This window comes from Rhinolophus sinicus, linkage group LG11, assembly GCF_036562045.2.
Source record: "Rhinolophus sinicus isolate RSC01 linkage group LG11, ASM3656204v1, whole genome shotgun sequence".
Lineage (NCBI taxonomy): Eukaryota > Metazoa > Chordata > Mammalia > Chiroptera > Rhinolophidae > Rhinolophus > Rhinolophus sinicus.
In genome coordinates, this window is record NC_133760.1 from 14,527,820 (window position 1) to 14,541,403 (window position 13,584).

A 13,584-nucleotide genomic window follows, 5' to 3' on the forward strand; every position below is an offset into this window, starting at 1 on the left:
CAGTGCCTGGAACATAATGAGCTCCACATATTTGCTATTCTTCTTGTTACTATGGATATTCCCACTAGTTCCCTGATCTCAGTGGCAGGTTGTGATGGGGTCTGGGCAGGTTGGGCAGCCCAGAAAGGAAGGCCTGAGCTGCCCAGGCCTGGAGGTCACCCAAAGGAGCCCTGTAATCAGCTGTAATCAGGCCAGTCCTGCCCCACCTCCTCCCTCCCTGGGTATATCAGGGCTGGTCCAGACCCCAGGCTCTGTCTTGGCAAAGGAGGGCAGCTGCACTGGGCACCATGGGGAAGGCAGTGAGTGGGGGCTGGGGTCAGGGGTCCGGGGCTTGGAGTTTGGAGGCAGGGGTTCTAGTGGGATCTGATGTCTCTCCTTCCCCTGTCCCCAGGAGAATTACGAGCTATACTCAGTAGAGCTGGGACCTGGCCCTGGTGGGGACATGGCAGCCAAACTGAGCAAGAAGAAGGCAGGCAGTGGTGGGGGCAAGAAGAAGGAGAAGCTGGAGCACATGAAAAAGGAGATGGAGATCGTGAGCGTGGGGCTATGGGGCTGGGTGGGGGCCTGGGGTGGGAGCCGGTGAGAGCTGGACAGCAAATGTCCTGCCCCCATCACACAGAATGACCACCAGCTGTCAGTGACAGAGCTGGAACAGAAATACCAGACCAGTGCGACAAAGGTGAGCTGGGGGCAGAGGGAGGAGTGGGTACAGAGAAGGGGGAGGGGTGGAGAGGGAGAGAGGGGGAGGAAAAAGGGAAAATGCATTAGAGAGAGAGAAGGAGGGGTGAGAGAGAGAGAGAGAGAGAGAGAAACAGAAGCAGATGAAAAGAGACAGAAAGAGAGAGAAGTAGAGACACAGAGAGGCAGAGAAATTGGCAAGAGAAATAGGGGCAGAGACAACAGGAAGACAGAAACAGAAAGATGGGAGAGGAGAGAGACACAAAGGAGGGAATGGTGAAGGGACAGGAACAGAGACAAACAAGGAGAAAGAAATGAAGAGGCAAAAGACAGCTGAGGTGGGGGAGATGGATAGAGGGAAAGAGGGGAAGGAGAGACAGAAGAGCCACCCCGCTGAGGAAGTATATGGGGAGAGGAAAGCCTTAGCAGCCACCACTGCCCCCACCCTACCCTGTCTCCAGGGCCTGTCTGCCAGCCTGGCAGCAGAGCTGCTGCTGCGTGATGGGCCCAACGCACTGCGGCCACCGAAGGGTACCCCGGAGTATGTCAAGTTCGCACGGCAGCTGGCAGGCGGTCTGCAGTGCCTCATGTGGGTAGCTGCTGCCATCTGCCTCATTGCCTTTGGTATCCAGGCCAGTGAGGGTGACCTTACCACTGATGACAATGTGAGTAGTGGGTGCTGGGGGGACAGACACGGGACACAGGGACATAGGGTGGGGATACAGAGACATGGAAATGCAGTTCCAAGACATGGTCATGGGGGATGAAGGACTTTTGGATATGGAACAGACCCAAGGTCACAGGGGACACAGGGGAGAATGTGTCTCAGATATGGAGGATGTAGGTGGGGATACAAAGACAAAGAAATACAATACTTAAGATATGGGACTTGGGAAATAGAACATTGGGCAGATCAAGAACAGAGGGCACAATGGACATTGGGACACAGACGTGGTACGCAAGGGCATAGAGACATAAGGGACCCAAAACTCAGGACACAGTACATGGACAGACATAAGACATTAGACATGGAAGCACAGAGACACAGAATATCAAGATGCAGGATGAGAGGACACTGGATATAGACAGAGGTCAGAACAAGGAACTTGGGGACTTAGGGACATGTGACATTGAATGTGACATAGGATGAGAACCCAGAGGTAGTTAGACATGGGAGACACTGGACATAGAGACTTGGAATTTGGAACATGAGACGCTGATCATGGAGTTCAGAATATGAAGCATGATAATATTGACAGCACACAGATACATGGAAATGGGGACATGAGAGCACAGGAACCATTGGGTATAAGGGACACAGAGGATGGCACACAGATTATGAAAACACAGAATATGCAACTTGGAGCACAGGGAGTATAGCACCCGGGAACATGAGGAGACACACGGTAGTGGGCCTGTGGGCTGCACAACTTGGAGGACACAGAAAAAGGGACCACGTGGAACCAAGGTGCACAAATCATAGGGTATTGGGGACATGGGCACAAGTCCTGGGATATGGGGACATGGGGACCTAGGATTCAGGGGCCAGAGGATATGGGATGCAGGGACCGAGGGACACAAGACCCTGAAAATACATGGCACTTCAACGTAGGATGTGAAGAATATGGGGACAGGAGACAAAGGCCCCAGGGAATAGTGCACGAGGCTTCTCAGTAGAGTGGGGAAAACCATAGCAGCAGTGACCCCAAGAACACCAGGGGACCAGGGAGCAGGCAGGTGGCATCAAGCAGGGAGCTTCCAGCGCTGACTCATAGCCAGCCCCCGGTCCTCCTCCCCCAGCTGTACCTGGCTGTGGCCCTCATCGCTGTGGTTGTGGTCACCGGTTGCTTTGGCTACTACCAAGAGTTTAAGAGCACCAACATCATCGCCAGCTTTAAGAACCTCGTGCCCCAGGTGGGTCCCCCAGCCCTGGCCACTTCAAGTTCCAGAGACTCCGCACCAGCTCAGGCAGGCTCCTGGCATCTCTGTGTGGCCCCTCCCATCAAGCCCCACCTGCCTTCATCCTTGGTCTCCATTTCTCCCCCTTTATCTCCCCACATCCCCACTGTCCTGAGCAACTTCCGCTCCCACTCACGGCCCGCCTTAGCTCTGGTGCTCCTGTTCCACCCACAGCAAGCAACTGTGATCCGAGATGGGGACAAGATCCAGATCAACGCAGATCAGCTTGTGGTGGGTGATCTGGTGGAGATGAAAGGTGGGGATCGAGTGCCAGCCGACATCCGCATACTCCAGGCCCAGGGCTGCAAGGTGGACAACTCCTCGCTGACGGGAGAGTCTGAGCCACAGACCCGCTCGCCTGAGTGTACACACGAGAGCCCCCTGGAGACCCGCAACATTGCCTTCTTCTCCACCATGTGCCTTGAGGGTGTGTGAGGCCCCGGCCTGTCCACCCAGCTGACCACACGGCCTCCACACTCCCCATGGCTAACACTGCCCCTTTTCTGCTACATTCTATGACACACTGCCTCCCCACTTCAATGACTGCTACCTCTTTGGGTCACAATACCTCTCTAGCTCCCACGGTTGCTACCCTCTTCCAAGGTCACACTGCCTGCATGACTGCCTTCCATTACTGCCCCCTCCTTCAGTTCCCATGGCTGTGCATGCCCCCACTGCTGCCAGTCCGGCCCTGAGTCCTCTTGACCCCATTGTAGGCACAGCACAGGGCCTGGTGGTCAACACGGGGGACCGCACCATCATCGGGCGCATCGCGTCACTGGCATCTGGAGTAGAAAATGAGAAAACACCCATTGCTATTGAGATCGAACATTTTGTGGACATCATCGCAGGCCTGGCCATCCTCTTTGGTGCCACATTTTTTGTGGTGGCCATGTGCATCGGCTACACCTTCCTGCGGGCCATGGTCTTCTTCATGGCCATCGTGGTAGCTTATGTGCCTGAGGGGCTGCTGGCCACTGTCACGGTGAGTTGGGGAGGCCAGAGAGGGGTACAGAGAACTGTCCCTCTGTCCATTCATGCAGGCTTCTCTCCACCATCTCTCTGTCTGTCCATCTGTCCATTTATTTCCCATCCTCCCACCCACCTTCTCATCATCCAACTTTCCACCTTCCCACCCCACATCTCTCCACCTATCCATTCACTCAGCAAACAGTCACAGAGGCTACACTGGGTCCTGTCCTCCTGTGCCACACACTGAAGACACAGAGATGAACAGACAGAGCCCTTGACTGGAGGAGGCCAAGGTCCGGTGTAGGCGTCCTTCAATAGTCAGCTCAGAGGAGGTTGAGGGAATGTTCATTTTCTCATATTGATTGTGTTGATAAGACAACTTACAGAACCTCAGCTAGAGCAGCTTACAGAGGTGCCTGGCGACATTTATCCGGGCAGCTTGGGGAGGAATCCCAAGTAGAAAGCATGGGATGGACAAAAGCGTGGAGACAAGAAAAAGCCTGGGTGCTGTGGAGGAATGCTGCATATGCAGCACTATGGCTGGGTTAAAGGATCTCCAGTGCTGTGAGAGGAGGGAAGTAGGACTGGAAGACTGGCCTCCATGCCGGTGTTTCTCACCCTTCCCCCAGGTCTGCCTGTCCCTGACAGCCAAGCGGCTGGCCAGCAAGAACTGTGTAGTCAAGAACCTGGAAGCAGTGGAGACACTGGGCTCCACCTCAGTAATCTGCTCTGACAAGACGGGGACCCTCACTCAGAATCGCATGACTGTGTCCCATCTGTGGTTTGACAATCACGTCCACTCAGCTGACACTACAGAAGACCAGTCAGGTGCGGCGGCGGAAGGAGACAGGTGCTGGGGCAGGATGTGGCAGGCCTAGATGGGAGCTCTGAGGTTACTGAAGGGACCCGGGGCAGGACTTTGCATTAATGGACAGGGACTTCGTTCTGATCAGGAAGAGGGCTGGGTCCAGGGACCAGGCAGGGGGCTAAGCTCCGAAGGGGCCTGGGATGGAGTCTCATATGACTTTCATAGAAGACTCAATACTGGGTCTGGAGAGAAGGCTCCTGTCCCGGGGTATGAGGAGGGGTGTGGGTCCCATCCAGGTCTGGGCAGGGGATCCTGCCCTGAATCTAGGGGGAGGGGCTCGGTTCTGGTGTGGGAGGACAGGCGCTTTGGGCCTGGTGCCTGCGTGGAGTCCCCTCGCGAGCCCAGCCTGGACGCCTGGCCTGCAGGGCAGACATTTGACCAGTCCTCGGAGACATGGAGGGCGCTGTGCCGCGTGCTCACCTTGTGCAACCGCGCTACGTTCAAGTCGGGCCAGGACGCGGTACCCGTGCCCAAGGTGAGAGCCGGGGAGACTCGGGGGACACCGGGGGCCTGGTGCAACCCGGCTCGCCCCTGACACCGGCTCTCGCTCCCAGCGCATCGTAATCGGGGACGCGTCCGAGACGGCGCTGCTCAAGTTCTCCGAGCTGACGCTAGGCAACGCCATGGGCTACCGCGAGCGTTTCCCCAAAGTCTGCGAGATACCCTTCAACTCCACCAACAAGTTCCAGGTGTGCGCCCGCCGGGCCGGCCCCGCCCGCGGCTCAGTCCCACCCACGGCAAGCCCTGTCCACTGCAGGCTCGACCTGTCCACTGCAGGGCGGGCCTGTGAAGGGCTTCGCTCCCAGTCTCCTCCCTCTCCATAGCCAAACCCCACCCACATCTCCCGTCTCGTTCACAGCCCTATGGCCTGGCCACGCCCGTAGCCACTTAGACCAGGGATCTTAGGCCTTCGGTGGTGGGTAGCTCACAATCCAGTTCTCCCCCAGTCCGACTCCGGACGCTAATTCGGTCCGTTCCCCGCGCCTAAGCCCCTAACTACACCCCGAGCCCTACCCCAAACCTCGGTCTCTAGCTACGACCAGCCCAGCCCCTACCTTACCCTCCCAAGGCACTTTGGACCGACGTCAGCCCAGCTCCCTACCCCCTTGACCTCGCCCACCACACCATCCCCTGCCCCCCGCCCACAGCTGTCCATCCACACGCTGGAGGACCCGCGGGACCCGCGGCACGTGCTGGTGATGAAGGGCGCCCCCGAGCGTGTGCTGGAGCGCTGTAGCTCCATCCTCATCAAGGGCCAGGAGCTGCCGCTGGATGAGCAATGGCGTGAGGCCTTCCAGACTGCCTACCTCAGCCTGGGAGGCCTGGGCGAACGCGTGCTGGGTGAGACCCCCATGGTGGGGTAGAGGGCGAACCAGCCTGCGAGAAGGAGCTAGCACAGACCCAGCTCAGTCTTCCCGGGACAGCCCTGGTCCTGACCTTTCCTATCCTTGGCTTACAGCTGACACACTCACCTTTGCTTTTCCCTGTCTCACTCCCAATCCCTGTCTATCCTCAATTGACCCGGCCCCTCCCAACCTGTTCTCGCTTGGACCTTTTCTATCCTGACCTGACCTTTGACCCCTTGGTTTTCCCAGCTCTTGCCCCAAGTGATGACCTGCCTTTGCTTTCACCGCCACTTTTCACAGTCCTCATGACCCTTTGACCTTCACCAGTCCCTGCCTCAACTCAAAAGACTTCCCTAATCCTTGTCCTGACCTCTGACATTCCCTAATTTTTGTCCTGACTCCTTAAACTTCCATAACCCCTGCCTCAACCCTAGAAGGCACAGACCTGTGGTCTAGTTCTGGATTTTTCATGTTACTTGCTGTGTGACCACTGGTAAAAATTGTCCCCTCTCTAAGCCTCAGTTTCGTCATCTGCAACATGAGGATGCTAACAGCCTCAGAGGGTAGTTGTGAGGATGGATTCGGATGACGAGAATGAAGGATTCAGCACAGGGTCAGGCATCCATGGGGGCTCGGTGCAAGGGGCCTGGTCATTTCACTTGTTATGTGGCATTACTAGAGAAGGGTCCTCCCAGGGCTCCTCTGACTTCCCTGTTTTCTGATCAGGTTTCTGCCAGCTTTACCTGAGTGAGAAGGACTACCCGCCTGGCTATGCCTTTGACGTGGAGGCCATGAACTTTCCAACTAGTGGCCTGTGTTTTGCGGGACTTGTATCCATGATAGACCCACCCCGGGCCACCGTCCCTGATGCTGTGCTCAAGTGCCGCACAGCAGGCATCCGGGTATGCCACCTGGGAAAGCACCAAGCAGGGGCGAGAACAGAGGAGGGCAGTAGTTGGGGATGAGGAACCCCGTGACATCGGAAAATACCTTGAACCCAAAAGGGAATATATTGGCTCATGAAACGAAAAAGTTTTGGAGAATGAAGCTTCAGATATAGCTGGATCCAAATGTTCAGTGTTATTAGGAATTTGCCTTTCTTCATGTCTCAGCTCTGCTTTTCTCTCTGCTGGCTGTATTCTCAAGCAGTCTCTCCATTTTGGTGGACAAAGATGACCCCCTCACAGCAGCTCCAACTTACCTGCTTAGCCACCCCACAGAAAAAGAGTGCCTCTTTTGTAGTTGCACTAGATTGGGTAACATGTCCGTCCCTGAACCAGTCAGTCACTGTGGTTGCGGGTGGAATACCTTGATTGGCCAGGTCTGGGCTTACCTGCCCAATGTTGACCAGGGACCTCCACTTCAACCTGAGAGGGGGGTGGTTCCCCAAAGACAAATCAAGAGTTGGGGGGCCAATGCTGACCAAAGATCACCCAAGTCTTTCCCATGGTCTGTAAGGCCCTGTAAGATCTGGGCACTGTTATCGTCCTAAGCTCATTCCTCAGCCCTCTACCTCTTGTTCACTCCACTCCAGTCATGTTGGCCTGCCTGCTGTTCCTCCAACAGTTCAGGCATGTTCACACCTCTTATTTTGCATTGGCTGTTCCCTCTGCCAGTACCACTCTTCCCCCAGATTTCCATGTGGCCAATTCTCCTCTTGTTCAGGTCTCTGCTCAAATGTCACCTTCTCAATGAGGCTTTTCCTGGACACACTTAAAATTGAACCACCTCATTTTCCACCCAACACTTGCCATCTCCTTTACCCAGTTAAATTTCCCCTCTCCTTCTAACATGTGATATCATTCATTTCTCAATTTAAAAAATTGTCTGTCTCCCACACTAGAATGTCAGCTCCATGAGGACAGGGATTTTTGTCTGTTTTGTCCCTGCTATGTCTCAGGCACATAGCAGGTGGTCACAATTATTAATCGTTGAGTAAATGAATGAATGTCTCAGCAGATGTCCACTAGGGAGAACAGGGAGATTGGGCTGAGCTGAAGGGGTCAAAGATCTGCTGGTCCTCCCCACAGGTTATCATGGTGACAGGTGACCACCCCATCACGGCCAAGGCCATTGCGGCCAGCGTGGGCATCATCTCAGAAGGAAGCGAAACAGTGGAGGACATTGCTGCCCGTCTCCGTGTGCCCGTGGACCAGGTTAATCGGAAGTAAGCCCCCTTCAGCCCTCCCCCTGGTTCTTCCTACACTCCACACAGACTGACGCCCTAGCGATGCCCTCCCACCTCCCATCCCAGGGATGCCCGTGCTTGCGTGATCAATGGCATGCAGCTGAAGGACATGGACCCATCAGAGCTGGTCGAGGCGTTGCGTACCCACCCTGAGATGGTGTTTGCTCGCACCAGTCCCCAGCAGAAGCTAGTGATTGTGGAGAGCTGCCAGCGACTGGTATGACCCTCTTGATGAAGGTGGGCAGATGGGCTGGGCTGGCCCTGGGCTGGCCTCTCACGACCTGCCTGTCCATACCCACTCCCTGCAGGGGGCAATCGTGGCTGTGACGGGGGATGGTGTGAATGACTCCCCAGCTCTGAAGAAGGCAGACATTGGTGTGGCCATGGGCATTGCTGGCTCGGATGCTGCCAAAAATGCAGCTGACATGATCCTGCTGGATGACAACTTCGCCTCCATTGTGACGGGCGTGGAGCAGGGTCTGGGCTGGGTCAGAGGTGGGGGGAGGCGGTGGGCACAGGAGGAAGTGGGCTGTGAGGAGGCTGAGGTGCTTGCTGTGCACCCTTAGGCCGACTGATCTTTGACAACCTGAAGAAGTCCATTGCCTACACGTTGACCAAGAACATCCCTGAATTGACGCCGTACCTCATTTACATCACTGTCAGCGTGCCCCTGCCCCTCGGGTGCATTACCATCCTCTTCATAGAACTCTGCACTGACATTGTGAGTCTATGCTGCCCCAGTGCCCCCACCCACACGTGCCCACAGACGTATGCCCGTGGACACACACAACAGGCAGAGACCAGCACGGTCACTCTTAGACACAGAGCAACACAGACAAGACATGTGTACAACAGCCAGCCAGATGTGGAGACACAGACAGGCAGACGGGTTGACAAAATTACAGACTTGGACACACAGGTGGGCACTCAGGTAGGCATGGACGGCTCATGGACACACATGGACTCATATGGACACTCAGACAAACAGATCTTAATAGACACAGATGTCTGGATACACTTGGATCACAAACAGACACCCCTCAACAGACATGGATAAATAAACACCATCGGATAGACCCCAAGGCAGACAGACGGAAAAGAGCCACAGATACACCCACAAATGCAGCCAGATGCATGGCCACGTCAATGTGTTTATTCAGCAACACTCATAGTGCTTACTCTGGGCCAGGCACACATTAGCTTACTTAATTTTGTCCTCATAACTACTCTATGACATGGGCTTTATTTACTTATCACCCCATTTTACTGATGAGCTAATTGAGGCATAGGCAGGTTGAGCGGCTTGCCTCACGTCACACAGCTGGTCAGTGGCACAGCTGGGAATTGAGCCCAGGTAGTCAGATGTCCCAGAGCCTGTGTTCTTCATCAGTGCACTCTGCTGCCACTGTCTAGTCACACACAGATGAGGTGGGGGATGGGGAGGAGGACACAGCGACACAGAAGGGACACAGAGAAACAGAGATAGTGACACAGAAACAGAGATAGGGACACAGAGACACAAAAGCAGAGACAGTCATGGAGAAAGAGACCAGAGACAGGGACAAAGGAACAGAGTGAGCAACAGAAAGAGGGCAAGACCAGAGTACCCCAGATAAACACAAAGACAGGGAGAGCAGGGGGCAGGGGAGGAGGGGAAGAGGAGGAGGCAGAACGGAGGGAGACAGAGAGAAGGAGAGAACATGCAAAGGAGGAGATAAATGCAGATATTCTGATGGACACAGGACCGATGTGGAGTGGACATGCCAACGCTCCTGATGGGTCAGCTGGGCCCAAGCTGTGCAGGCAGGTGTGGCTGTGTGGTCACTGCAGGTCCTGCTTCCTCACCTCAGTCCTATCCCTGCCCGCTGGCTGCGGGGAGAGCTCCAGGGGTCAGGGGACCTAGGCAAACCCTTAACCCCGGTTCTTTCTGCTCCTGGCCAGTTTCCATCTGTGTCGCTGGCATATGAGAAGGCTGAGAGTGACATCATGCATCTGCGTCCACGGAACCCAAAGCGTGACCGATTAGTCAATGAGCCCCTGGCTGCCTACTCCTACTTCCAGATTGGTGAGTGCCCAGGGGCTGGGAAGCCCAGGGCTCACCAGCAGGGCCACTCACCTGCCTTGGGGGCGCTAACTGTGGCTCTGGTCTGTTCTGGATCTCAGTGTCTGCATTTGATTCTGGGTCTCTGTCGTTCTCTGAGTCCTTATAGTCACATGATTGTCTCTATGGTCCTGTGTCCCTTCTCTGTCTCTGGCCCTGTTCTTCATGACCCTGTCTCTGGGTTTCGCCTCCTTCTGTGTTATTTTGGGTTCTCTGTCTCTCTCTGTGTTTTGTCTCTTGTGTCCTTATCAATCTCTTGCAATCCTTGTCTCTCTCTGTATGTCTCTCCATGTCTGTCAGTGTCTGTGCTTCTGTCTGTCTCATGTCACTGTTTATGTGTCCCTGTCTCTTTGTGTGTGTCCCTGACTCTCTCTGTGTATGTGTCTCTGTGTTCCTGTCTTTTCACATACCTGTCTCTCTCCGTGTCCCTATTTCTCTGTGTCTCCATCTCTGTCTCCCTGCATCTCCTTGCCTCTCCCCAGGTGCCATCCAGTCATTTGCTGGCTTCGCTGACTATTTCACGGCCATGGCGCAGGAGGGCTGGTTCCCATTGCTGTGTGTGGGGCTGCGGCCGCAGTGGGAGAACCACCACCTACAAGATCTGCAGGACAGCTATGGCCAGGAGTGGGTGAGTCCCGTGACTCTCTTATTTCCAATGCTGCCTACCCAGAGCATCCCAGACACCCAGACTCTCTGCCAGTTCCGGGGTAAAGTCCTTTCCTGTTACCATCTCGAGCTCCAAACTCCTGCTTCTGCTGGTCCCAGCTGCAGATGGGTCCCCTCCCTGCCCTGACAGTAACACATCATCTCAGCTGTGGGACTAGGCCCCTGTTCTGTTATTTTCCCTGCATCACTTACACAGAGTATTTGCGTGTGTGGCCGACTTTAATGATGGTTTGGAGCATAGAGAGGCTAGGTCCGGCTAGCTGGTGTATTCAGCTTGCCCTGTGGAGTTACAGGTCAGCACATTCCCCTTAAATATGTAATGTCGTGATTAAGAGTGCAGACCTTGGAGCCAGGCTTCCTTGGATCCATGGTATGCCTCTACTCACTCCTGTGTGACCCTGAGCAAGTTGCTGTGTCTCGCTGTGCCTCAGTTTTCTCACCTGTAAAATGGAGAGAACACTGATGTCACCTCTGTCACCTCTGGGATTGTGTGGTCCCCAGAGCAGCAGCAGCAGCATCACATGGGAACTTATTTGAAATGCAAGTTCTCAGTCCCCACCCTAGACTTCTGGGTCAGAAACTCTGGGTGTGGTTCCTGGACGTCTTTGTTTTAACCGGCCCTTCTGGGGTTCTGATACACGCTGAAGTTTGGGTACCGTCAATAGGAATATGGGGAGGATTAAATGAGATAATACATGTGAAACACTTGATACCTGGCGCACAGGAAATGTTCCCTACACAATTAACTGGTGTTAAAAACAGTTATATTGAAGAAATGGACTGAATCCTGACTGCCTCTTTAAGTGCTCTGTTCCCCAAAGGCCCACCTGGTGCACTTTACTCATTTTTACAATTGGCCTGGGTCCTGGAGTCACTAGACTTTATAAATCCTGCCTCGGGGTTCCAGTTCCTTTTCCCAGGACCCTTCTTTTGGGTGCACAGGAAATTCTACATCCTTGTTTCTTTATGAAAGTAATTGGTCTGCCCACGCACTGACATCCAAGCTCTGCTAGACTAAGGTTTCTGGGCCTCACACTGTGGGGTCCTGCAAACCTGGCAGATCCTGCGTCTTTCCTTTCCTCTCACCCAAGGCTCTGATGCAGGGGAAAGAGCGTTTTAGGGGTTCATGGTCCTAGGCCCCGAATTGCCCAACTGGCTGCAGAGGCTGCCTGGGCTCAGGCTGCTTTGCTTTCGCCCCGGCCCACAGACGTTCGGGCAGCGCCTGTACCAGCAGTACACCTGCTACACCGTGTTCTTCATCAGCATCGAGATGTGCCAGATCGCTGACGTCCTCATCCGCAAGACGCGCCGCCTCTCTACCTTCCAGCAGGGCTTCTTCAGGTGTCCCCGCAGGCCCCAGCCCTGCCCCACCCCCCAAGCTCTTGTCCCAACTCCCAGCAGATCCTGACCAGGGCTTACTGCAGCCAGCAAACCCCAGCACCGGAGGTGTGCATGTGCTGGGGCCAGGTGCTAACATTCCTTATTGGTAGCCAGCCAGTGCCCCCCCGCCCATGTACCTCTCAGCTGGCCCCTCCATATTTCATCAACTGAGGGGTGATGCTGACAGGGCCATCATCCACTATTGCTGAGGTGCCACTCTGGTGTTAAATGTTAGAACATCGCCCTGCTGGTGACGACATCTGACCTCCTCTGACCCAGTACCCCAGTTTCCCTTTGGCCCCAGTTCCTGATGGCCTGTCTTTGTGCCGAGCCCGGCAGTCTGAGCCCGTTCCACCCTGTCCCACCTGCAGGAACAAGATCCTGGTGATCGCCATTGTGTTCCAGGTCTGCGTTGGCTGCTTCCTGTGCTACTGCCCCGGAATGCCCAACATCTTCAACTTCATGCCCATCCGGTGAGGGGCCAAGGGGTGTGAGGGATGGGAATGCGGGACCCAGACTGGGGCACAGCCTTCACCTTGCCGTCTCTTCTGTGCCTTCAGGTTCCAGTGGTGGCTGGTCCCCATGCCCTTTGGCCTCCTCATCTTTGTCTATGATGAGATCCGGAAACTTGGAGTTCGCTGTTGCCCCGGGAGTGAGTGTGGAGACTGGGGGGCTGGGGTGGGGGATGAAATGTTCTCAGAGCAGCTGCCATGACCTTTGCCTTTCAAACTTGACCCCCAGATCAAATTGCCACCGATGCATAAGCTCTGAGCCCCACCCTGACCCCCCACCCCGACCCCCCACCCCGCAGCACTGAGTCTTCTCCCTCTCTCTCTCCCCCAGGCTGGTGGGACCAGGAACTCTACTATTAGAGGCACTGCTGCCTCCCCCACAGCCAGGTGAGGAGGGACTCACAGGACTGTCTGCACAGCCACCGAAACATCCTGGCCACCCAGAGTCCTAGGCTCACTTGTGTCTGCTCCTGCAGCCCATGGCACCCCAATCTTGGAGGGACCCTCCCCACTTCCCTTCCGCATCCCTAAGGGGCGCACCCTCCTGGAGAAGCACTCCTGAGGCCCAGCTCTGAGCTGGCCTGGGGAAGTCCCCACCTGAGGGGCTGGGGACTTTGATGGGGAGCAGGAACTAGCAGCTCCTGTGAGGTGGGCAGCCTGGGGGTTATCTTTAAAACACATTTGTGTCTGCCTGATAGTAATAAACCAGCTTCTGGCACCATCTTAAATGTTTTTCATGAGTCCCTTTGGTCCCACAATCCTACAATTTAGGGGCTACTTGTTCCCAAAACATAGCCTGGCACATAGTAGGTACTCAATAAATGTCCCTTGGAGAAATGAATTCCCATTTCTTTGCCTAGGATTACAGCATTTAAAGGAGAGCTGGATGAGACCACAGGCACCCTCCCCAGCAG

The 13,584-nt window shown here is 55.1% G+C and overlaps 1 protein-coding gene across 2 annotated transcripts; it reads left to right on the forward strand.

Moving 5' to 3' along the window:
• Positions 1 to 270: 270 nt before the first annotated feature.
• On the forward strand, positions 271 to 13,388 carry ATP4A (ATPase H+/K+ transporting subunit alpha). 2 transcript variants are annotated; one of them, XM_074315730.1, is made up of 22 exons: positions 271 to 299; positions 392 to 532; positions 620 to 679; positions 1,140 to 1,343; positions 2,479 to 2,592; positions 2,812 to 3,064; positions 3,354 to 3,622; positions 4,239 to 4,437; positions 4,843 to 4,952; positions 5,032 to 5,166; positions 5,626 to 5,818; positions 6,550 to 6,725; positions 7,854 to 7,990; positions 8,078 to 8,228; positions 8,320 to 8,488; positions 8,578 to 8,732; positions 9,953 to 10,076; positions 10,595 to 10,740; positions 11,986 to 12,119; positions 12,530 to 12,631; positions 12,719 to 12,810; positions 13,002 to 13,388. In XM_074315730.1, exons 1-22 carry the CDS (start codon positions 288 to 290, stop codon positions 13,028 to 13,030), a joined length of 3,105 nt encoding a protein of 1,034 aa, XP_074171831.1. In that variant the 5' UTR covers positions 271 to 287; the 3' UTR covers positions 13,031 to 13,388. The 2 variants fall into 2 exon arrangements, with proteins under 2 accessions (XP_074171831.1, XP_074171832.1); XM_074315731.1 differs by having other exon boundaries at positions 2,812 to 2,893.
• Positions 13,389 to 13,584: the final 196 nt, after the last annotated feature.

What these genes read in the sequence shown, in the direction of transcription:
- ATP4A (XM_074315730.1), top strand. An exon ending in ACCAGACCAGTGCGACAAAG is followed by an intron (nt 680 to 1,139) that starts GTGAGCTGGGGG and finishes CCCTGTCTCCAG; the next exon opens with GGCCTGTCTGCCAGCCTGGC. An exon ending in GCCGCACAGCAGGCATCCGG is followed by an intron (nt 6,726 to 7,853) that starts GTATGCCACCTG and finishes TCCTCCCCACAG; the next exon opens with GTTATCATGGTGACAGGTGA.